The sequence below is a fragment of the Hydra viridissima genome, unplaced genomic scaffold (assembly GCF_058129835.1).
Source record: "Hydra viridissima isolate aposymbiotic clone 2 unplaced genomic scaffold, HvirCarnegie_v1 scaffold_8, whole genome shotgun sequence".
NCBI classification, from domain to species: Eukaryota; Metazoa; Cnidaria; class Hydrozoa; order Anthoathecata; family Hydridae; genus Hydra; species Hydra viridissima.
In genome coordinates, this window is record NW_028324307.1 from 13746313 (window position 1) to 13768951 (window position 22639).

General features: G+C 28.3%; 2 protein-coding genes across 3 annotated transcripts; one reads left to right on the top strand and one right to left on the bottom strand.

Moving 5' to 3' along the window:
- The first annotated feature begins 806 nt into the window (after positions 1 to 806).
- LOC149885227 (Golgi-associated plant pathogenesis-related protein 1-like) lies at positions 807 to 1658 on the top strand. The gene is made up of 2 exons (XM_090094655.1): positions 807 to 1427; positions 1521 to 1658. Exons 1-2 carry the CDS (start codon positions 807 to 809, stop codon positions 1656 to 1658), a joined length of 759 nt encoding a protein of 252 aa, XP_089950781.1.
- A 3484-nt stretch (positions 1659 to 5142) lies between these two features.
- On the bottom strand, positions 5143 to 22546 carry LOC145186230 (serine/threonine-protein kinase 31-like). Of its 2 annotated transcripts, none has more exons than XM_090095561.1 (29): positions 22423 to 22546; positions 20945 to 21033; positions 20095 to 20182; positions 18073 to 18113; positions 17777 to 17811; positions 17533 to 17567; positions 17361 to 17420; positions 16657 to 16761; positions 16477 to 16551; positions 15954 to 16118; positions 15707 to 15770; positions 15506 to 15609; positions 15043 to 15122; positions 14876 to 14897; positions 13998 to 14780; positions 13741 to 13841; positions 13462 to 13495; positions 11979 to 12104; positions 11730 to 11765; positions 11588 to 11656; positions 11321 to 11398; positions 7186 to 7317; positions 6990 to 7109; positions 6648 to 6884; positions 6424 to 6549; positions 6217 to 6279; positions 5879 to 6088; positions 5608 to 5706; positions 5143 to 5524 (listed from the first exon to the last, which is right to left on the bottom strand). In XM_090095561.1, exons 1-29 carry the CDS (start codon positions 22474 to 22476, stop codon positions 5336 to 5338), a joined length of 3420 nt encoding a protein of 1139 aa, XP_089951687.1. In that variant the 5' UTR covers positions 22477 to 22546; the 3' UTR covers positions 5143 to 5335. The 2 variants fall into 2 exon arrangements, with proteins under 2 accessions (XP_089951687.1, XP_089951685.1); XM_090095559.1 differs by having other exon boundaries at positions 14864 to 14897.
- Between the last annotated feature and the right edge of the window lie 93 nt (positions 22547 to 22639).

The window sequence follows — 22639 nt, forward strand, 5'->3', positions numbered from 1 at the left end:
ACTAAATCGCCGGTACCTAAAAGTATTTCTAAATAATTCAAAAACTGAGCGTCAAAAACATTCCAACTTAATTTTGTCACGTGGCATAACAAGAAATATGATATTTAGCATGTGGCAGGTTAATGCCTATTTTGAGCTAATACAAACAATTATAAAAATTAAGCGTACATCTAAAATGTATTTAAAAGTACTAATTAATAACAATTACGTTGAGGTTTTGTGGCATAATCCTTATTATCCAGCAGTAAAAATTGTAGCAACTTTTAAATTTCTTTTGGGATACGACAAAAAACCTATAACTTTATTTTTACTGTAAAATAATCAAAGATTAATATAAAAATAGTTAACGAAATTTGAATATTTAACTTTGATGAAATGAAGTTTAATTTTTAATTAAGACATTTTATTAATGCGTAAACAAATAGGGGGAGGGGGGTAAGTTACTGTTATAATGCGTAAACAAATCGATATGCATATTTTTTATTTACATCTGTGATGCTAAAAATCCTTTATAAGAAATTACTCCAAAATCTCCAAAGATTTTTACTGATTTAGCACCAGTTTGTTCAAGATTGGGTTTATAAAATAATTAAAACTACCCTTTGTGTTTTTAAATATTCCCCAAATTAAGTATACAGACTAATTATGCTTTTACAAATTATGCAAGTATTTATTTTTTTTTAGTAATTAACAACTAACTAAATAGAATAATTATGTCTTTACAAATTATGCTGAGTCATTTTTCTTAAGTAGTTAATAAGTTAATAAGTAAGTTACAAATCAAAAAATCTTTAGCTCAACTAGAGATGTGCAAATTTCGTATCTTTACATTATTGATAGCCTGTGTGCTTGCTGAATATGAAATCAAAGAACGTGTACTTTCATTAATTGACAATGATGGAAACTGCGCAAGTTTCTTCACTACATGTTTAGAACAGTGTAAAATTGACGGCACTTATTCTTCCTTCCGGGGTTGTGGAGAAATTTATATCGCCGACATATGCATTGCTTTTAATATACCCGTTTGCAAATGTCAATGCAAAAGGAAAAGGAAAATATTGCCTCTAATATCCAAAGATATTAGGATAGAAACCGGGAAATTCGTTGACAACGCTTTTTGTCTAAACATGCTGATTCAGCATAACAACTACCGAGCTCTACATAATTCACCACCATTGGTATTGAATAATTCTCTGAATGTGTTTGCTCAGGAATGGGCGGAGTATTTAGCAAAAAACAGTCTCTTTGAACATAGAGCAAACTTGTTTTCTTTAAACCGAGGGGAAAATATCTACTATGCATATGATTCCTCTTTACTGCCAAGCGGTGAAAACGCTGCCGTTAGCTGGTATAACGAGATAGTCGATTGGGACTTCGCATCCAATTCCCCAAAATCATCAAATGCAGTGATTGGGCATTTTACTCAAGTCAGTTTTTCTCAACTTTTTTTTTATATTTATATTAATTTATTACATATAAAAAAATTTCAGAAGTTTTGTGTGTGTTTTTTTTTCGTTTAGATGGTGTGGAAAGCGACCTCACAACTGGGATGCGGCCGAGCTTATCAAGGGAACACAGTTTACGTTGTTTGCAACTATTACCCAGCCGGAAATTACCAGAATAAATACAGCGAGAATGTGCTCCCACCCAATTCATGAAATAAGAATTTTATTTTTGATGTACAAAAAAAATTTACAACGACCTCAATTGCTATTCTTTAACAGCTATTTTGTTTCGTTGCTTTGTTTTTTTAAAAGCTTCTTTTGCAATTTTTTGTAATCATGATGTAATCGACGTAATTAAATTTCTTTTTTATTTTTTGTAAATGTTTAAAAATTCACTGAAATTTTTAGACTCAAAATTTTTTTTCTTTTATCGCGTTCTTAATAAAAGTAATCTCATTTAAAACATATTGACGTTATCACGTCGTAAAATTTCACATCTAAAAACACAGCATAAAATTGCTGGTGATATATTAAATGTTTCTGCCCTTATATTTTCCATTTTAAGTTTTTTTCGGTTAGTGATAAAATGTAAAATTATAGATAGAAAGAAAAAATAGTAAAAATAAATGCGGAATCACTTATACATATAAAGTTGTGCAAAAATTACTTAAAACAAAGTTTAGATAAATAGGCTGGGTTGCAGAGAAATTTTACAATAGAACCGTAGCCATTCTCTGGATTTAAAAGGTCAGATTTACTAAAAATTATCGAGTGAAAAAGCAAAATTACCGAGTGAAAAAGCAAAAGGTTCGCATAAATGAATACAAGTTATCATCAATTAAGAGTAAACGTTTTTTGATAAAAATATTTTTCTGGGGAGACAAAGTAAGCATAAAAATAAGCTGTAATCTTTCAAAACTATTTTCATTAATACTTATTTCATATTTCTAATATATGTCTTATTAATGCTATGTGTACTTAATTATGCAGTGTTTCTTTTTTATTACCAATAATTTAATGATGATCAAAACCCGTTAACCCTCTTCCCTCCCAAGATTAAATTTTAGGTGTGCCACAACTTTGTTAAATCTCTTATCAGTCTAATTATTCATGTAACACCATTTTTTAATTATGCGAATTTAGAACTCTTAAGTAGGTTACTCATATCCTCATAACAAAAAAGAAAGTACACGTCAATAGATTTAAATAGGTTTAATAAAAACTTTACTATCTTTACTTAATGCTTAATCTACTCGATTAAACAAGAAAGATGAACTCGATTAAACAAGTAAGATAAACGGAAATGTAATTAAAAGATTTGAATTGCTAATGTGTATTTCACACAGTGAGCCAAAAACACCTTTTTTTTTGTGCCATATATATATATATATATATATATATATATATATATATATATATATATATATATATATATATATATATATATATATATACATACATATATACAGTACTGTGAATAAGTTTTAGCCCACCATATTTTTTTGATTTTATTGTAAAAATATGAAGGACGTTTAAGTAAAAAAAAAAATCAGGTTTACAGAGTTTATATTACAAACAAAAATATCTAGAAATAATTTGATAAAATATGATACAAAAAGAAAAAACAATTAATACTTCGTATGTCAGCCTTTAGCGTTGATCACAGAAGCGAGTCTCCTGGGAATGGATTCATATAAAATTGTAATGAAATTTTGTGGAATATCGGCCAATATGTTCAATAATGTTCAAATCTGGACTTTGAGGAGGTCAGTTCATTACTTCGAGAAATCCCTCCTCACACATGTCCTGTAAATTTTTTTGGCCATTCGGGAACAATCTTTGGGATCATTGTCTTGCTGTAGAATAAAAATATTACCAATTAGTCTTATTCCAGATGGTATTGCATTATGTCTTAAAATTTTTATATATTGTTCTCCTGTCAGTTTGCCATCAATTCTGATTAAATCACCAACTCCAGATGATGAAATACAACCCCAAACTAAAACAAAACCTCCCCCATGCTTGATTGTTGGATGTAGACGATCAGGGCAATAAGCCTCTCCAACTGCTTCCGAATAATTCATATTTTGATTCATCTGTGTATAGTACACGGTTTAATTTTTCTTGCATCCAATTATTATGCTGTTTTACATATCTAAGTCTTTTTTCTTTATTGTAACGACGTAATAAAGGCTTTCGAACTGCAACACATCCTCTTAACCAAGCTTTTAGCAAATGTTGATGAATGCAAAATAAGGAAACATTTGTCCCAGTCGCAGCCTGAATGTCTTGGGCCAGTTCACTGGAGGTTTTTTTTCTGATTTTGCATTTAGAATATCCTTTTCACATGTTGATGGTGGACATACGACAGGATCTGCAACATCATTTTGTGTCGTTGCAAAAGCAATTATGTCTTAATGTATGTCAAGATGGATCTAAAAATTTCTTTCTTCTTTTGAAGCAGTGCTAGTAATTCAAGCCAGATTAAGGTAATGTATTTCTAGTACTGCAGAACAACAGTTATTTTGCTCATCCTAAACATTTACTAAAACGTATTTTGACATGATTGATTAGGAGAACTACCAAGTAACACCTTAGCCGTCACATATATCCAGCGATGACCTTAAGATTTTAGGCTAATGGAACAACATTTCTATGGCAAGTGTTAACATTTAATAGAAAAATTGAATTAATATTTTTTTTAAACATTGGGCCACGTAACAACTTTTTAATAGTTTCATTACTGCAACTAAACATTTATTACAATAATATATATATATATATATATATATATATATATATATATATATATATATATATATATATATATATATATATATCATAAAAAGCTTTTATCGAACATAAAAACTTTTATCGAACATAAAATATTAAATATTCACAAGCCTTCAAGAAGGCAGTCAGAGGAGTGAATCGATAGACAATATGAGTATTAACATTGTAATCTAAATTCGCAATAAATTACCAAATATTACTATAACAGTGGTTAAATAGTTTTTGCAATATTTTAAGAAAAGCGCTTAACTGCCTTAAATATTATTCAAAAAGACAAATTAAAATCGAAAATTTTTATTATTTTTCTTGTGCTTTAATGTGACCTAATATGTTATGTACATGGAAGAGTAGTTTAAAATGCAAAATTTTAAAATAAGATAAAATTTTGGCAGACCAAGGCCCACTGTACATCAGGGATCAGTTTTATTGATAATCTTTTGTTTACTTTTCATAAATATTGCATCATATGCTTTTAAGTTTACTAGCATTTCTTAATTGTGTTATATGGAAGTTTCTACTCCGACTTGAAATAAACTTTTGCGTGAGAAGACGCTAGATTTCTACGTAGGATTTCCTTATGAAAATTTGAAGAAAAAAAATGTTTATTTTATAGCGAGGAGATTTATGTAATATTTAAAAAATTCATCGCTTTCCTGTTACTTAAATGTATATTAGGTTTCTAAGAAAGTATTTCTAAGAACTTATTCGTTAAAAAACAAAAAGATTCCAAAAAATCTCAAGAATGTTGGGAAAAAATGTATCCAGTAAAAGTGTTTGATCATGATTATGGCTGTAAAAAAGCGCGAAGAGTTGCACGATATAATTGAAAATGAAACTAAAGTTAAAACACAATACGCTAACGTATGGAACTCGAACTTAGCGCGTAAAAAAACAAACTCGGTACTTTTACGTTGGATAAAGGAATTTTTTAGTCAACCGAATTCATCACTCAAAACAAAAACCTCGATCATAAAAAGCAGCAAGAAAAGGCATCTGTAGCTACAAAACGTGCTTAAAATGCATTTATAAAAAGGCTATATGTTCTCTTCAAGCTGAGTATAAGCCGTTCTGTAATTAAAAATGAAGTAAATAGCTTTTCAAAATTCATCGTCATCTGGTATGAGCGATTTTAAGGGGTTTTTGCTCAATGCCTTGCGTGAGTCTTTTTTTCTTTGTAGCATATCACTCCATGCTTCGACTGCAGCTTCGTTATTTTTTTCGTCATTATCGCTATCACAAAAATCGCTGGATGAAAAACTGTCTTCCGATACCCCATTTAAATTTGTCTGAAAATACAAAAAAAGTTAGCGGTGTGGATGTATTTCCTACGAAAACAAAATGCGAGATTATAAATGATCGCAAATTTTACCTTTCCATTTAGATCATCCTGATTATCTTGGGGTTGCGTCTTGATCAACTCACCTTTCTTTTCTAATTCAATCAGCAATTCCTCAGAAGCATCAGTGTTCTTTAGATAAAAGATTAAGAGTTGTTAAATCAATATCATCATTACAAAGTAAAATGATAATTCTTTTATTAACTGCTTAGATAAAGCGACGTATTGAAGATTTTACACCCATAAAAAAGATCGCTGATCCGATTATAAGTATCAAACTAATTAAAAATAAAAATTCATGAACCTCTTTAGTTTTACTGGTTTCTTCAGTTATCAACGACTCCTCACCAGATAGTATCACAGATTTTTTTGCACGTGTCTGAGATTCAGATACAATTTCGACCTCCGACTCCAGATTTTTAAAAAAAGAGTGGCTTAAAACTTCAGCAACAGTCGGCCGTTCATTCGGAGTTAAACTGAGGGCTTTACGAAACAACGATTTTAAATCTCCGTTCTACGAAAAGCAAAAAAAATAAAAAACAAGAAATAATGATAATAAAAAAAAGACAATAAGTAGAAAGATAATATTTTTATTATAAAGACTTTAATGTATGTGTCAATTTGACGCTTAATAATACATGCCTCAACAATAACTTCGATATCGGAATGTATATTCTGTGAAAAAGGTCCATTAGGATAAAGCGCCTGAAAAGAGAGAACATAAGTTTGTTATCAATCATAATTTGTATTAACAAAACAAGAAAAGTTAAAACTTAACTCATAAAATAATTCGGATGAAATAAACAAATCAAATTTACTCTGTGACAAACAAAACTTATCAATACCTACCCATAATGCCAAACCAGCAAAGCAAACAATGTCAGATTTTTTTGATGGCTCTTCTTGGAACACATCTAAAACGGGGTACCCCGATACGAACTTGTGTATTAACATGCATGAATTCATTTGGCGTTCCTATAAAAATTGACATCATTTCATCTTTAAAGATCAGATTGAACATAAAAATTTTCCGCAAACGTTAAGGAAAAAGAAATGAAAAGCACAACTAATACCAGTGTTTCTACAATGTTTGGTTCACTCAAGACTACATGATATTTATTTGCTTCGTTCTTTATATAGACATTGCTCGGTTTTAAAGACCCATACGTTTCTTCACAAAACTGTAATGCCAACAATATTTGCTTTAAAAGGATACTGATGACACTCTTGCTTGGTTTCCTTCTTTCAATGAACTCCTTGAGATTTCCTTCTTCAAAAAACGGTGTATGAACAAAAAGTTTTCGTTCTCCCTTAAAATTAGATAAGATTTTTTTGAAGACCAATTTTATAGTGAAATATTTTCTCACAAAAGTTGTATTAAAGTATGTCATAAAAAAAAAAATCTATGAAAATACCCTTTCTTTAAATAAGCATTCAATTTTCTGCCAACTTTGATTTTTATGTTGTTTTTCGTACTCTACGATTCGTAACAAAACATCACTGTAGACCACGACTTTATCGTCTAATATTATCTCCTAAAAACCACCGTGTTAAATAATATTGAGTTAAATCTTAAAAAAGAAACAAATATCTTTAAAGACTTGCACTTACTTTGATCACGCATGGTTGCCTATTGAAAAAAGCTTTATAAGTCGTTTGTTTAGGTTGCGTTCCAAGAATAGGCATAGGAGAATGGGCATAAAATTCAATAGTTCTACTGCTTTGAAGTAATCCATTAGTCAACTAAATATTATTAAAAAAATGCTAATGTATACATATATATATGAAATAAATTCTGTATACATTAGCACAAAAAAACCATGTCAATAAAAATGTTCCAGAACGATCTACAGGTCCTAATTGCAAGTGCAAATTGCGTTGTTACAGCAAAGTGCCGTTGCGATTGCGTATCAATATTATTGAACGAATAATTGCGTTTGACTCTAAAAACGAACAGGATGTTTATTTAAGTAAATTGTTGTCCGTTAAGAAAATAATCCGAAGAAACTTAAATCCGAAGAACTCTACAGAAGATCCCTTAAGGATCTTCTGTAGAAAATCATTCGATTATAATATTGAACTCCAGGGGGAAAAAATGAAAGTTTGAATAAAAGCGTTTACATAATTACATGGAATAACACCAAACCGACTTCGAAGATTGACAGATTTGAAAGTTTGTGATAAAACACCAGTAGATATGAGAGGGAAAAAACGAAGTTCTAATGCAATACCAGAAGAAGTTTGTATAAATATATTTGACCATATTAGCTCGTATGATGTGAAGATTAATCATTATTCCGGGAAAACAATAATAATACTTAACATAATTAATAATTATTCCGGGAAAACAATAAAGTATCTGGACGCACAGTTGAATATAATGTTGTACTCTTTGCAATAAACATCCAGGAAAAGTTTTATGTTTTCTTCAAGAGATATTTTAAAGAAAATTTTAATTTACGCTTTGACCGCCCCCAAATAGATGTTTGCAGTAAATGCGAAGAATTAAGTTGCAAATGTAAGTTACCTGTACTAAATGAAAATAATAAAAAGGTTGCTGTCACAGAATTAATAGTGCACAGAAGGAGAGCCCAAATATTTTACCAAGAAATGAAAGTATTAAAAGAAAATACAGATGATTCAACTGCTGTATTATCTTTTGACTTTATGCAAAATTTGCTATTTCCAAAATGTAAACTATACAAATTCTGCATACATTCCTGTTCAGGAAATATCATACACAGGCGGCCATGGGTTTTTATTTTTTGCATCCATAATATTAAAAACGATAGAGCAAAGTTCTACATGTACCATGAAGGACACGGGAGAAAGTGTCCCGACGAAGTGTGCACATTTTTGCTTGATTAAATGACAAACGAACTGCCACCAACAGTAAGGAGTCTTACATTGTTTAGTGATTCATGTGACGGACAGAACGAAAACCATACATTAATAAGATTTTGAAAGAATTTACCAGATAAAAAGGTCTTTGAAAACATCACGCATTAATTTCTAATCAGGGGTCATTCCTTTTTACCCTGAGATTGAGACTTTGGAAACATAAAAAGGTTGCTCCATCGATTCAAACGAATTTACACTCCTAAGTGATATGCAGAGCTCATCACGAGAGAAAGTAAAATATAAATCTTCTGTTAAGATGATCAATCCCACAAATATTCTCTCCTTTAAGTCATGAAGACCAAATAAGTATATAAAAAAAACAAAAACAGTAAGTCTGATGAAACCTCTGGTAGTGGGCATCCCAAAAAATCAAAGAATTCCCTTCCAAATATCGAAATTTTTCCAGTATGATTACAAAGCGACCAATTGCTTTAAGTTAAGAAATAGAAAGGTTTTCTTTACATGGATTTTGTAATATATGTGGTTTTTGCAGATCATGATTCAATTATTGATAAGTTAACAAAATACAACGAAAAGTTGTGATTATAAAAATAACACATCAAACAAAAAAATAGTACTGCATAAACATTAAAACACTAAAATTAACATCAATATTTTGTTGATTAGTCCTTATTCTTTACATCTTCAGCACATCTTGATGCCATACTGTTAACAAACCTTTGACATTGATTGACAGTAATGGCTGGTTCCAGACTTTTTGAATATTCTAGAACATTAATTTTATTTTCCTAAAGCCAAAATTTTACAGATCTCGCAGTATGCTTTGGGTTGTTGTCGTTCAAACACAAATAACAGATTATCACCATCATACAGCTCCATTACATTTTAAAACATATTTTTGTATTTGTATTGATAAAAAGAGTATACTATGGTTTGTTTTTTTGCTTCATAGGATATCTAACATATATCGCCATCAGACTAGAAACAATTAAACTTGGATCCATCAGTCCATAAAAAATTTTTCCAAAAGGAAACATTTTTATTTAGGAACATTATTACAAATCTTTATTAATTTGGTTGATTTTATTTTGAAACTAGGGGTTTTTTCTTTGTAATACAGCTAAAAAGGCCAACCTCTTGTAAATGACAATGAATGGTTGGGGGCTGACACAATTAAATGTTCTTCAGTTTTGGTTTTTACCTAATTAGAAGTTAAAAGAGGATCTTTTTCTTAATAATTGAAGTTTTTCTCAGCAGTGGTTTTCAAACTTTATCATCAGTGTTATTGTATTTTTCAAGATATTGTATTTTTCAGCCTAATTGATGTAAAATTTGAGAAACGTTAAGTCTATTTGATACACATTAAATTTTTTTTTTTGCACAGCATAACTATGGTTATTATTAGATTTCTTTCATCAGATCAGAAAATTAGCTTAAAATTTGTTAAAAAATACAAAATGGTAGCTGTCACAGTCACTCTGCAATAAACTAAAATACAAAAGAAGTATGAAGTCTTACATTAATTGTTAATAACTTGACCTGAGAGTGTTTAAAAACTTGATCATCATTGGGCTAACTCTAAATATTGTCCAAATACATTTTAGAACATGTATGCTAAACATTTTTCTTTTAGCACAGTGGCAAACTATTATATAAATATTAAATTGTAATACCACAGTTATACTGTATAATTTTGTGTAAGATATCATCTAGTATTTTTAGGCTACATGATTGGTTATTTAAAAAACGTAAATAAAATTGTTTTTTACAATTAATACATTCCGCAATACAAAACTAAATTTGAAATAAAAAGTTTCATTTCTAAATAATGTAAATTTTTTTTATTTCAGATGTAAAATATCAGTGCCAACTAGGCCTAAAACCCAGGTGTATTTACTTAGACTTTCTGTAACAGAACTGACAGAATGTAACCTTCCATAAGTATGACTTATTTTTTCACCACAGTGAATTAACAGAAACTTTAAAAAAGTCAATATCTGTTACAGTTAACGAGATTGCTAAGTTTTGGCATAAAGCTTGAATGCTTATAAGAGAACATGAAATGTCAAAAAAACTGAATCATTTGAAGAACGGGTGTTTGCTAAAGAAAAATAAGGAAAATCTGCAGCTCAGCAAGCAAGACAGGTTTCTTTTACCTCCAGATTGGATGACTTATTTGATGTTGTTCATGTTAATGCTATGAGAATGAATTCTATTCAAGAAACCACAAGCTTCTTGCTTGCACAGTAAGAGAAAGAAACCACAAGCTTCTTGCTTGCACAGTAAGAAAAAGAAAGGCAAGGATCATTAAGTTAGATTTAAGATTAACAAGAAACGAAAAAAGAGTCACTGAAAGAAAAAAGAAACTAAATTCCAGGCATTAACAAATAGAGGATCAGGATACACAGTACAAACAAACTGTACCAGAACAGAGCTCATCATTTGAAGCAGATAATTCAAATGTAAAAACTGATGAGAGTGCGACTGGAGCAGTTGGAGGCTTTACATGTTGTGCCCCAAGAAAAAAAAAAGAGTGGTACAAATACTGTTGTTACACCAGATCTGGCAGCTGTTCTAGACAGAATAAAATTACCTGACCACAAAACTGCATTAGTCAAAATATAGAGTTTTTGGTTATTAATCTTGAAAAAATATAACATACATACATACATACATACATACATACATACATACATACATACATACATACATACATACATACATACATACACACACATACATGTATATAAATGTACATATATATATCATATCTAAATGTACATATATATACACATACATATACATATAAATATATATACATATAACATATGTATATATAGCGAGAGAGATAAAATACTAACAAGTTAGGAATGTAACAACCTACTTTGAATTCATGCAAATGTAGTTCAGGATATAATTTGTTTAACTCAGGAAAGTCATCATAAAAATTCAAAAGCACCCTCTGAAAGGAAGAAAAATTTAAATTGATCAGATTTTTTACAATTAGTTTCATGTTAAAATAGATAAAACTTAATGCACCAATCACCAGATTTAAATGCTTTTGCTCCTCAAGAAACTGGGATTTAACAAACTTCATTGTTATTTTAGCAATAAATACTTCTTAATAAATCATAAAAATCATAAAAAATACCATTTCTTGAAGTTCTTCAACAAAAGCACCATGAAGAATATTACGTAATTCTTCTATTTTAATTTCAAGCTGAAAAAAATAAAAAAGTTTAAGCAAACAAATATTTGCTTTTAAAAAACTGTAAAGCAAATAACAAAAATACCATTTTTATATTTGTGCTGTCATTTTCTTCAGAATCCTAGAAAGACAAACAAAATGAATGCAAATCACTTAAACAAAACTAATAATGCCTTACTGCATTGCACATGGATTGAAATACAAAGTAAAACTGATTTTAATATATTTCTTAAAATAAGCTTTACTATATAGTGTAAATGATCTTGTTTAAAAACTTGATTCAAAGGTTTTAAAAGTTAGTAGAAATGAGGACCAGACTTTGACTCATTTTTACCTCTTCAACATCATTAACATCAGCAATAAGATGTCTATGTCTTGATTTTAAACTTTTGAGTTTTTTACGCAATTTTGTAATGTTACTTGTTTCAGGTTTGTTGTTCAGAATACTTTCATACTTCTCCTGAAAAAAAATCAAAATTGTCTTTCAGAACTTTGTAAACAAATACAAACCAATAATTATTAAACAGTTTATGTAAGAAAACAGGCACACAATGATGTTTTGGGTTGTCTTAGACTGAAATCAGGTTAGTCATTGAAGTTCAAACCCCAATTTTGAGTCTATATTTTTATAAAAACGAAGTTGTCGTTTTCTGAAGTCCACAAAGATATCAAACCAGTTTGGAAGCACTTTTTGCACTAAAATGAACTTGAATTGGTCAAGTGCAAGCTCTGCGACCAAGAAATTAAGTGCAATCGAGAACCTGAAGCTCCATGAGGAACCAGCTGAGGACAAAGCAGTACATCACATTTGCTGCTGTTGTTACTCCTAAGAGGAAACTCGAAGTCATCAAACCCATTGAATCATTTTTTAAGACAAAGGATCCTGCTGATGTTGTTTTGGCTGAGCTTACTTCATGTGATGGGCTGTCCTTTTGTATTTTCTCAACTAGTCAACGTTTGAGAACAGCTCTAGAGACACAAGGATGTAAATTGCCCAAAGATGCTAAATTGATTAAACCTCTGCTGATGAAACATTATGAAGATATCAAGAAAACATATCAGCAGCAATTTGTAGAAAAGAAGCTTGTTGGTCACAAATTTAGCTTAACCCTTGATGAGTATACTTCGTCCAGAAACAGAATATATATGGACATAAATGTTCATATGGAAGGTGATTATTGGAACCTTAGAATGATCAGGGTACATGGGTCTATGCCAGCAGAGAAATGTTGTGTAATTGTTGATGAGAAACTGAAAGAATTTAGGCAACATTTTGCCTGTGATATTGTTGCAGTAATCACAGACGGAGTTGCTGTAATGAAAAACTTTGGTAGCTCAATTTTACCAGACCATCAGCTCTGCCTCGCACAAACTAACCATTAAAAAGAATTATTTGTTTGCTGCTCAGTTGTATTTAACATTGTTGCTATATTTATTTTTGTTTTTGCTGCTGCTGTTCCCCTGAAATACATATTATAAAAAAATACACTAGAAAACCGGAAAACCGGTTTTTAAAACATTGAAAACTGTGGTTTATTCGAAAAACCGGTTTTAGAAAAAGCTTAAATATTTCCTTTCCCTAGTGCATAGTCTATTGATATACAATTAAATTCTCTAAATCCTCATAAATAAATTTCTTATCATAATAGAAAAGTGGATCAATTTATAACCTTTAACTAAGTCAACCCATGTCTGTTTTATGTTCTTACATAAATGAAGTTTAAAGACAAATTTCTCTAATACTTTTTTCCACTCATTAATTCCATATCTTAATTTTTATTTTAAACATGCTGACACTATAAACAACTGAATCTAACCTGTAGTTCTTCATATCTTGTGATCAAAGTTCCTCTAAAATATATACATGAATTAATCAGGTAAATGAAACACTGTGTTTACACAAACCATATTTAGGATGTAGTGAAAAATTCATTTTTAACCTTTGAAAGAAAAAAAAACTTTCAAATAATCACCATAAACAGACAACTGTGAGTAAATAACACATTTCTACATTTAAAACATCTGACTTAAGTTTTTTTAAGTAAGAAGCAAAATGAAAACAATAAACAAATTTTGAATTTTAAAATTTCACATACTGTAACATTTGAATATCTGATATTTCAGATGAAATTGTCTTTTCTAATGCAATAACCACATGGCTTAAGACATCACATTCACCAAAGGATTTTTCTAATGCCTTATAAAATATAACTTGTTAATAATCTTGGTTTTGTGTAAACCTGAATATTTTTTCATTACCATAGTCACATACAAAAACACTTAAAGCATTAAATTAAAAATATAAAATTAAAAAATTCTATTCCAAAATGTTCAAATAAGTGTAACATTCTACCATTATTCCATAAATCTCTTCATGAATTGCATCTTCATATTCCTGTATCAAGACATCAATATTTTGTACATCACCAACAACATCTGTAACTATGCAATGACAATCCCTTAGTGACTCACTAAGAGATTTATATAACTTATTACTCTTTTCATTAGCAAATAATTGCAATTCATGAAATTTGTTCTTTTTTTCTATCATTAAGTTCTCATATTGTTCTACAGCACTTTGCAGTGTCAAAAACGATATGGTGGGATGTGAGTCCAGTATTTCTTTATAATCAATATTGAGCTCACTAAGAGCATTTTTTAACTTATTCAACCTATCTGCTACTGGTAACAATGCCACATGCTTTAAAAAAGACTTTATATCACAAATAGCTTTTTTGATTGCCTTTTCACGGGCTTCTATTAAGGATGGGAGTTCTTCTTTATCAATGCAACTAGATATTTGGAAATTCTTATCTTTTACAGTACTTTGTGAGGTTAAGACAGTTTGATAATGCTTCATCTGCAAAAGATTGATGCTCTCATGTGAACACAAAACTAAATCAACTTTTTGCTGAAGTTGAGCAGGAAATAATTCATTGCATATTGCAACTTTACCTCTAGCTTTACGCAAGTCCTGAACATTTATAAATAGCTTTTGCAATCGAGATGTAACTGCTGTCTTCATAGCAACCTCCATCTCTAATTTCTGTCCCTCAAGTTTATTCTTAAGTGCAATAACTTCAGATTCTGCTTTTTCAAGTTGTTTTTGCAAAAGATCAGCTCTTTCACCATTGACCTAAACATTAAATGACTTAACGCTCTGATTATTTCTTTTATTAAGACTTTAGTTTTACATTAATTTTTAAAAATTCAAGTTACCAAAGAACTGACATTTAGATTCTCTGTCATTGGACTAAAATACAAAAAAGATTAAAATAAAAAAAACAAACAAACAAAAAAGCAAAAAGATTATAAAATTTTATAAATTTACTAACTTTTTTCATTTATTTTCTTGCATTGAAAAAACATTTTTGTAAAACTTTTTTGATTTATGTTACCTTTTTTTGTTTATTATGGTGTTGTTTAAAGGTGAAAAAGAAGGATACGTAGATTTGCCATTTAAGATTTTTACTGGTGACTGAAAAAGACATTTTTTACAACAAGATTATCATATATATATGTATGCATGTATATAAATACATATGTATATATATATATATATATATATAATAAATTTAAAAATTAAACATTTTTTTCTTCTTTTACTTTGTTAATCTACAACAAAACAAAAGAAAAAAAAATAAATGAACAAAAAAAACTTGAAACATAATTAAAAATATTTCAAAAGTGAAAATTAAAAATTTATTTAAAAAAGCTAAAAGAAAGAATTAACATTTTATTTCATTTTTAAGGCATTTTATCAAACCATTTTTTTGAAATTTGCTTTTCTTTTATTCCTACTTTCTCTTTATGTATTTTGTTTTGACCAGTCAGAAATTTAATCAAACAAATATTGCTTACAGCTTTGTTTTTCACAGCACCTGTAGAAATCAACTTTTCAATAACATCTAATCCACTTTCTGTCGTATTAACAGAGTGAATTGTACACAAAACTGCATCATTTTCTAAAAGTTTATAAAGTGAAGCATTTCTACAATTCTGCAATTATAAATGTAAAGGGAGATTTACTCACTTAATGAAGTTTATCAAAATGAACATTACCTAAGCTTTCAGTGCTGATTTCAATAGAGCTATCATTAATCAAGTTGACCATAGTTTCTCTTCCCTGAAGAAAATGTTGTAATTAAAATAATACTGGTTCTGTATCTTTTCTTTTTTTAAAAAATAAATACTATGCAAAAATAGAGCAATCAACAAAAAAAAAATTAAATGTATATAAAACATATAAGAGTTTTTTAAGTTTCATTCCAGGAACAAAATAAAAAAGAAAAAAAAAATTTAAACAAACCTTTATAAACAATTCAGATGTATTTTCATTATCCACAAGTTCTACTCCAGCTAAACAATAACAAGAGGCCACAGGAGGAAAACTAGCCAGTGATATAGGCAGAGGAATAAGACTGCTTCTTTCAACAACTTCACTATTTCCATAATCAATATAACGAACTTGTACCTACATTAAAATCAAACAAACAAAAAAAAAATGAAGCAACAACTAATTTAATTCTTTTATAAAAAAAAATTACAAAATGTTTTTTTAACTTTTTTTAGCTGTTGTCATGTTGAACTAGCAAAAAAATAAAACTAATATTTTATTTTAGATTTTTAAATTAATAATAGTAATTGAATAATATAAAGATGAATTTATCTTTATCTAACTAATGTACTGTATCTAAAAATCTGATTGACAAATAGAAAATAGAAAAAGCAGTATTCTGTGTTTTAGTTATGTCCAAGACACATTGATTTGCTAAAGAGCTATTAGCAGAACAACTGAAAAAAACGTTTTTTTGCGGAGCAAAACATTATACCATGTTATCAGGTAAAAACTTTTCAATACAGCATCTATACCACTCTCCATCAACAGCAAACATACTTCCATAAACCTGAAACATTAAGAAAATCAAATCACACAAAAAAAAAAACTTCACTCCATTTTTTTATTTTACTAAACTACTTAAGGAACATTGAAATAAAAATACTAGATGAACCTGGTGCATGGAAAGTTGTCCTACAACCTTTGGTTGTGTTGAGCACAAAGTAGACAACTGCTCAGTTATTTCTTGAAGAATTTCAACAAAAGCTTGATCAATTTTCTACACAGAAAATCATATATTATTAAGCAGGAGAGCTTTACTATTTAAAAACCAATTTTATAGTTATGAGATATTAGATTGCAAGGTGAAAATATTTCATGATAATACATAACTTGAAAGCACACAGGATTTATTTAAAAGAGAATAAAGAGAAGTTTTGATGTAATAAAAGTTTTATCACTTAAAGGATTTTTAATATTTGTATTTGTTAAATTATTGTTTCTTTAAATATAACTATAAGAATTTATATAGATTTTTCATAACATGCTTCTGGCTTAGGTAAGGAAAGCTAATTAACTAAATGATTTTAATCAATAACTTTAACTACAAAACTTGCAACAGACCAAAAAATGTTTCTGAATGGAAAAGTTAGTTTGTGTCTTCAACGCTTCGACTACCAACAAATTGAAAGTGGAAAAAATAACTGCAAAACAAAATAACTTTTTTTTTGAAGTTGAAATGATTTTTTCTTCACTAAAATTACTTCTATAAGATAATAACTGATAGTAGCAGTTTGTTAATTAGATTTTGTTTGCAGAAAAATTTTTGGGAGTAAAAGAAAAGATAATATTTTTTAAAAGTGTGAAGAATATTACTACCTGAGCATAAAATTTTATTGCTGATTCAACGTAAACAACCATCACCAAAAACCTTTCACTCTAAGCCAAAAAATATAATAAAAAAATAGAAAAAAATAACTAAAAAAAAAAAATTGCTAAAAGAATAATGATGTTAATTCTACAAAAATGAAAAATGCGTGAGAAACTTTACCTTACTTTTGCTTTCATTCAACTTGAATGGTGTTACTTAAAATAAAAAGCCAATATAGTAAATAATAAATACAAAAGTTTTATGCTAAAATCTAAATTTTATTTCAGATAAAAATTTGTTACATAGCATTTAATGTTATACAAAAGTATAAAAAGTTTGTAATTTTTTCATAGCAACAAAATGTTTACTAAAAGAAAGAAAGAAAAAATTAATAAAAAAAGAAATAGTTAAATAAAATAAGAACCTATTTCATTTTGATGAGTGGGTGTTTCGAAGTAGCTAGTAATCAACAACAAGACACATTTGCAATTATCAAGTAATAGATTATTTGTCTCAAAAAACGTTCTTGACAAATTCGTCAAGATTGTTAATAAATAATGCTGTTTACATCTCAAAATATATTGATCATGATAAATTTGATTAAATAATCAAGTAAACCAGTAAACAGAACATGTGTTTATATACACTGGATAGGAGAATCCCATCTTAGCAATCCTTATTCAAATGACATAATAAATTGCTCTTTTAAAAAAGATTTACCTTTTTATTGCAGGGCTTTTATTGTTATTGTTGTATCTTACCTGAAATAAATGTTTCAAGTAAAAAATTTATTAAAACCTTAGAGTAAACTTAGATAAGTATTTTTTATTTCTATAATTTCTTTAGCAAATTCCTTTAATATAGCATGGCAACTCAAAACAAATTTTAACTGATCAAATTTTAACTGATCAATTTTTAATGATCAGTACATAGAATTAATCTTTCAGAATATTTTTACATTTATAACTTGTTGTTACCAAAAAAAAGCATATATGACCTTGTGGTTTAAAAGTGACAAAAATGAGATGGTGTAGAAAGATTGGATGGTGGATGTGGACTGATTGGATGGTGGGTGTGGACTGTTAATCTAACTAGGTCTATTCTAGATAAATACATTTGTTCATCCTTAAAATAAAACAGTTTAGGTTAACTTTAGCATTATGAATCTTGAAAGAAAGAAAAAAGCAACAATTACACAACAAATCTCATTCTAACATTAGTATTAATATCTGAAATTAATAAAAGAAGGAGAAAAGAAAAAATTGTCTGAATGATTAAATTAAGTTGTTTAAATAATTATTTTTTGTTTATATAACAAAGTAATTTAAATAAAATTTGTTAAATTAAAATTCTAGTTTATTTTTTCACTGTAATCAATATTTACCTCATTTAATTGAAAGCTTTTTTTGTTTTTTTTTTTAAAAAAAGAAAAAAAATGTTTAAAATTAATTATATCATAGAAACCATCTGAAATGCAGTTTTTCATTTCACCAAACTTGTTATTGCTAACTCTTTGCTGCCATAGAAACTCAGCTATAAAAGATTGAAAAAGTAGCCTACTGGTCCTGTGTTAACAGTGCAACTACTTTACTTGCATCTAAATGTTGTCCAGAAGCTGAGTGTATAGTTGTATCATTGGGATTGACAAGGTTTGTTTGGTGAACAATTGCATCATGTATACAAACATTCAAAAGTTGTTGAATATCAGCATAAAATATCCAAACATCAAAGAATATAAAACTACGAGCTAAAACCCATTGTTCCACTATGAGTAGCAGTGTTTCTTGATGTCTGTCAGGCACCTCTTTAAGACAGGAGCATCCCAAATGTTAATCTCAATAACCCTGCCACCAGTGACCAAGATTACATTTCCTATGAAAATATTTCAAATTGTCAATCTTGATATTTATTGGATCACAAATCTCATCAAATCCTACAGGATACTATTGTTTCTTATAGTTACACCAGTCTTTTATTGTTTTTTCTGAAGAAGCAAAACTCTTAAGTGATTTGCACTTGTGTAAAATCAAAGCATTACATGTACAACTGCAAAATTGGAGACCTCAGAAGCAGATGACTTCTTTCAAAAAAAAGAAATGATGGTACACAGATGACTAAATTTGTCTGGATTTTAATACTACCTCTACCCATCTTGGTTTTGACTGTATTTGTTCAACTAGGATGGTAATGTTCAACTTAGATTGTTAGCATTAATCAATGCCTTGCTGTCTATTGCAAAACAGAGAAATATTAATTGATTTCTGCATATAAGGATAAATTTGTGGTATTCTCAAAAAAGATTTTCTATTGCAGGTAAAACTTTACCAAAAACTGTAATACTGATGGTCAAGCAGCCATTTTTCAAAGTAAACCAACTAGCTTAAATTAAAAACACAATTTAGAAAAATAGAGGTTTCGACAAGCCTTATAAAATGGAATCAATGACATAACTATTGTTACAAAAATAAAAAAAGGAAGAATACTCAGTTTAAAATAAACAATTAAAACAAATAATTAAGTAACTTCTATTTTAACAAATAATTTTATTTAATAACATTTGTAGCGTTAATTCATTATTTCCTTCCTACATTAATATTAGGATGTTAGCATTTGCAGTTTAATTATTGTTTTTTTTTTCTTTCAAGATTTACAATGTTAGAATTAGTCCTTAGCATTAAAACTTTTTTTTTAAAATTACTTTTTCCTAAAAAATTGCTGTGGTTCATTTGTTCTAGAACTTACAGTCAAAAGTGTGCCATCTTCCATAGCATAACGCTTTAAAAAATTTGCAGCATATTCTGCATCGCTTTCTTTGAAATACTTTACAAAGCTAAAATTCAATAAAAAAGAAAATTACAAAATTTAATTTTACATGCAGGATGATCAATTGCAACTAAAAAGTTATAAACTGGTTGTGACTTTTCAATTTAATATTCAGCTAATGGGCAATAAATGGAAAATTTTATATCCAGTAAAACTATATATATACACACATATACATACATACATACATACATACATACATACATACATACATACATACATACATACATACATACATACATACATACATACATACATACAAAAAGGCTTTAGTGAAGCATCTTTGTATCACTAATCATAAAAATTAAAATTTTTTATGTAAAATTTGTAACCATTAGACTTAAAGGCAATAAACTTATTAAATTGACATTTTATAGTCATCTATCGATTAATAATCAATTTTTAGCTTCACTAAAAAGATCAATATAAAACAAAAACTGAAGGAAATTTAAAAAAACTTAAAAATTTATTAGAGCATTCATTAATGAAAATAATAAATAGTATATAAATAGGCTGCAAACATCTTCGTAAGACTGGGCCAAGCTAACAAAAATGGGATGAAAACTAAATCCTTTTTTTTTTTTTTTTTTTAAAAAAAAAAAAAGGATTTAGTTTTCATCTTATTTTGTTTTCTTTTTAAAATGTGTCCTTTACTATAAATAAAAGTTTTTATAAATTATGACAATTATAACTTCACAAAAATTAGAAGTATGTCAGTTATATCAATTATCAATAAGATATAAAGAAAAAATATAATTATTATAAATACCAGATTTTGTTCCCATCAACTTTTTTTGATGATGTAAATTTCACACCAAAAATATTTCCTGCCACACCAAAAATATCACGAATCTTTCTCTATGAATGTTCAATTTAAAAAAGTTTTGAATAAGAGAAAAAAAAGTGTCTTTGGTCTCTATAAGTAAATTATCTCTGATATACTTACAGAAAAATTTACAGTAAGTACATAAATATGTTAAAATTACAACAAGAGAACTTGTAGTGTATGTTTTAACCATAGTATATGGCTTACATTAGAGCTACAAACTGATAAAATGCTACTCAAATAAAGAAAGAAATACTTTTGGAAAAGTTTTTTATAGAAAGATATTAAACTATACAAACTCACTTTTTAAAAGAAATACTAAACTTACAAAGGATACAAAAGAAGTAATTTGCATAGAGTTTTTTGTGTGCATGTGTGTGTGTACAAAATAGGGAAATAACTTTTTTATAGCAGTTAAGAAGTTTTTTGTAAGTGATTCTACAACCCTGAAAAATAGCAGGTTCTTTTGTGAACAACACAAACAATAAAAGATAATTATCTTATTTAAAATATTTGAGCTTACACACTTATAGGTATTACTTTTCAAAAAAACAAAAACTTTACAATGCCACCTTCAAAGTCAAAAAATTTTTTGATCCTGCTCAACAAAGAAATTCACAGCTTTTATTTAATGAAACTTCATTATGTCCATGTTTTTTATATTTGTAGACAGTTTGTCTGATGTTCTTTGTTACTTTTTTTTTTTTTAAAAATCTTTGATCTGTTGAGATTTTTAGGAAATTCTCTTGTTGCATACAAGTCTGTTTTGATTAAGTTATACCTTTCCACATTTATACTCTCACTACTAATAACACTACCAAAATATCAGATTGAATTTATCTACAATGCAATCAATTGTCTTAGTGGTACCTTAACATCTCTAATAAAATAAACTTAGTAAGTTTAATCAGCTTACTAGCCTGTTTTAGAAAAAGATCCACAGATTCATTGTACTCCCCTTTTTCAATCCTAAAAACGGACATTAAGGCAATTATGCAGACTGGAATCCTGAAAACCCTGCTGACACATCACTCTGATTTAGTATGAATATGGATGGCAATATAAAAACTTTTTTCTTCATTTTTTTTATCTAAGGAACTCAATCATTGAATCAGGAAACTCAATTTTTGCTTTGCAAACTGTTGAAATAAGACATTAAATAATTTTGCTTCAGTTATCTTATGTAAAATAGAATTGATACAGACAGCAATTTTTCCAAACCTAAAAAATCTCTTTTGATGGTTCCTTTAAGTTTTCTTAATTTTTCAGTTCTTTAAGTTTCTTAATTTTTCAGTTTAACTTTTTTTTATTGTATGCAATGTTATTATATAAAATATAACAGACATTTTTAGTTTGGTATATTTAAAAGCACAAGAAGCCTGTATAAAGAAGATAATTCATAAAGTATAAATTCAACTTACCTCATCCACTCCCGCAGGGATGTTTGCTACGTATACATCATATGTTGTTGTCATTTTAAACTTCTAAATTTTAAAAGAAAATTTAATATGGCTTTGTTAATGATAATATGTTTCCATAATAAAGATGAATTTTAAAAAATTAGTGATAAAATCTTGTAAGTTAGATTGTTATAACTACATTCCCGAAATTTAGACAACCAAGCGAATAAAATTTTAT

Bases quoted from the DNA above. Each gene is read 5' to 3' on its own strand.
- LOC149885227 (XM_090094655.1), top strand. From the start codon at position 807: ATGTGCAAATTTCGTATCTTTACATTATTGATAGCCTGTGTGCTTGCT. The intron at 1,428-1,520 runs GTCAGTTTTTCT...TTTTTCGTTTAG, and splicing joins TGATTGGGCATTTTACTCAA to ATGGTGTGGAAAGCGACCTC.
- LOC145186230 (XM_090095559.1), bottom strand. From the start codon at position 22,476: ATGACAACAACATATGATGTATACGTAGCAAACATCCCTGCGGGAGTG. The intron at 17,568-17,776 runs GTTCTTATTTTA...TTTTATTTTAAG, and splicing joins CACTCATCAAAATGAAATAG to TAACACCATTCAAGTTGAAT. The intron at 14,781-14,863 runs GTAACTTGAATT...TTTAATGTTTAG, and splicing joins ATCTAAATGTCAGTTCTTTG to GTCAATGGTGAAAGAGCTGA.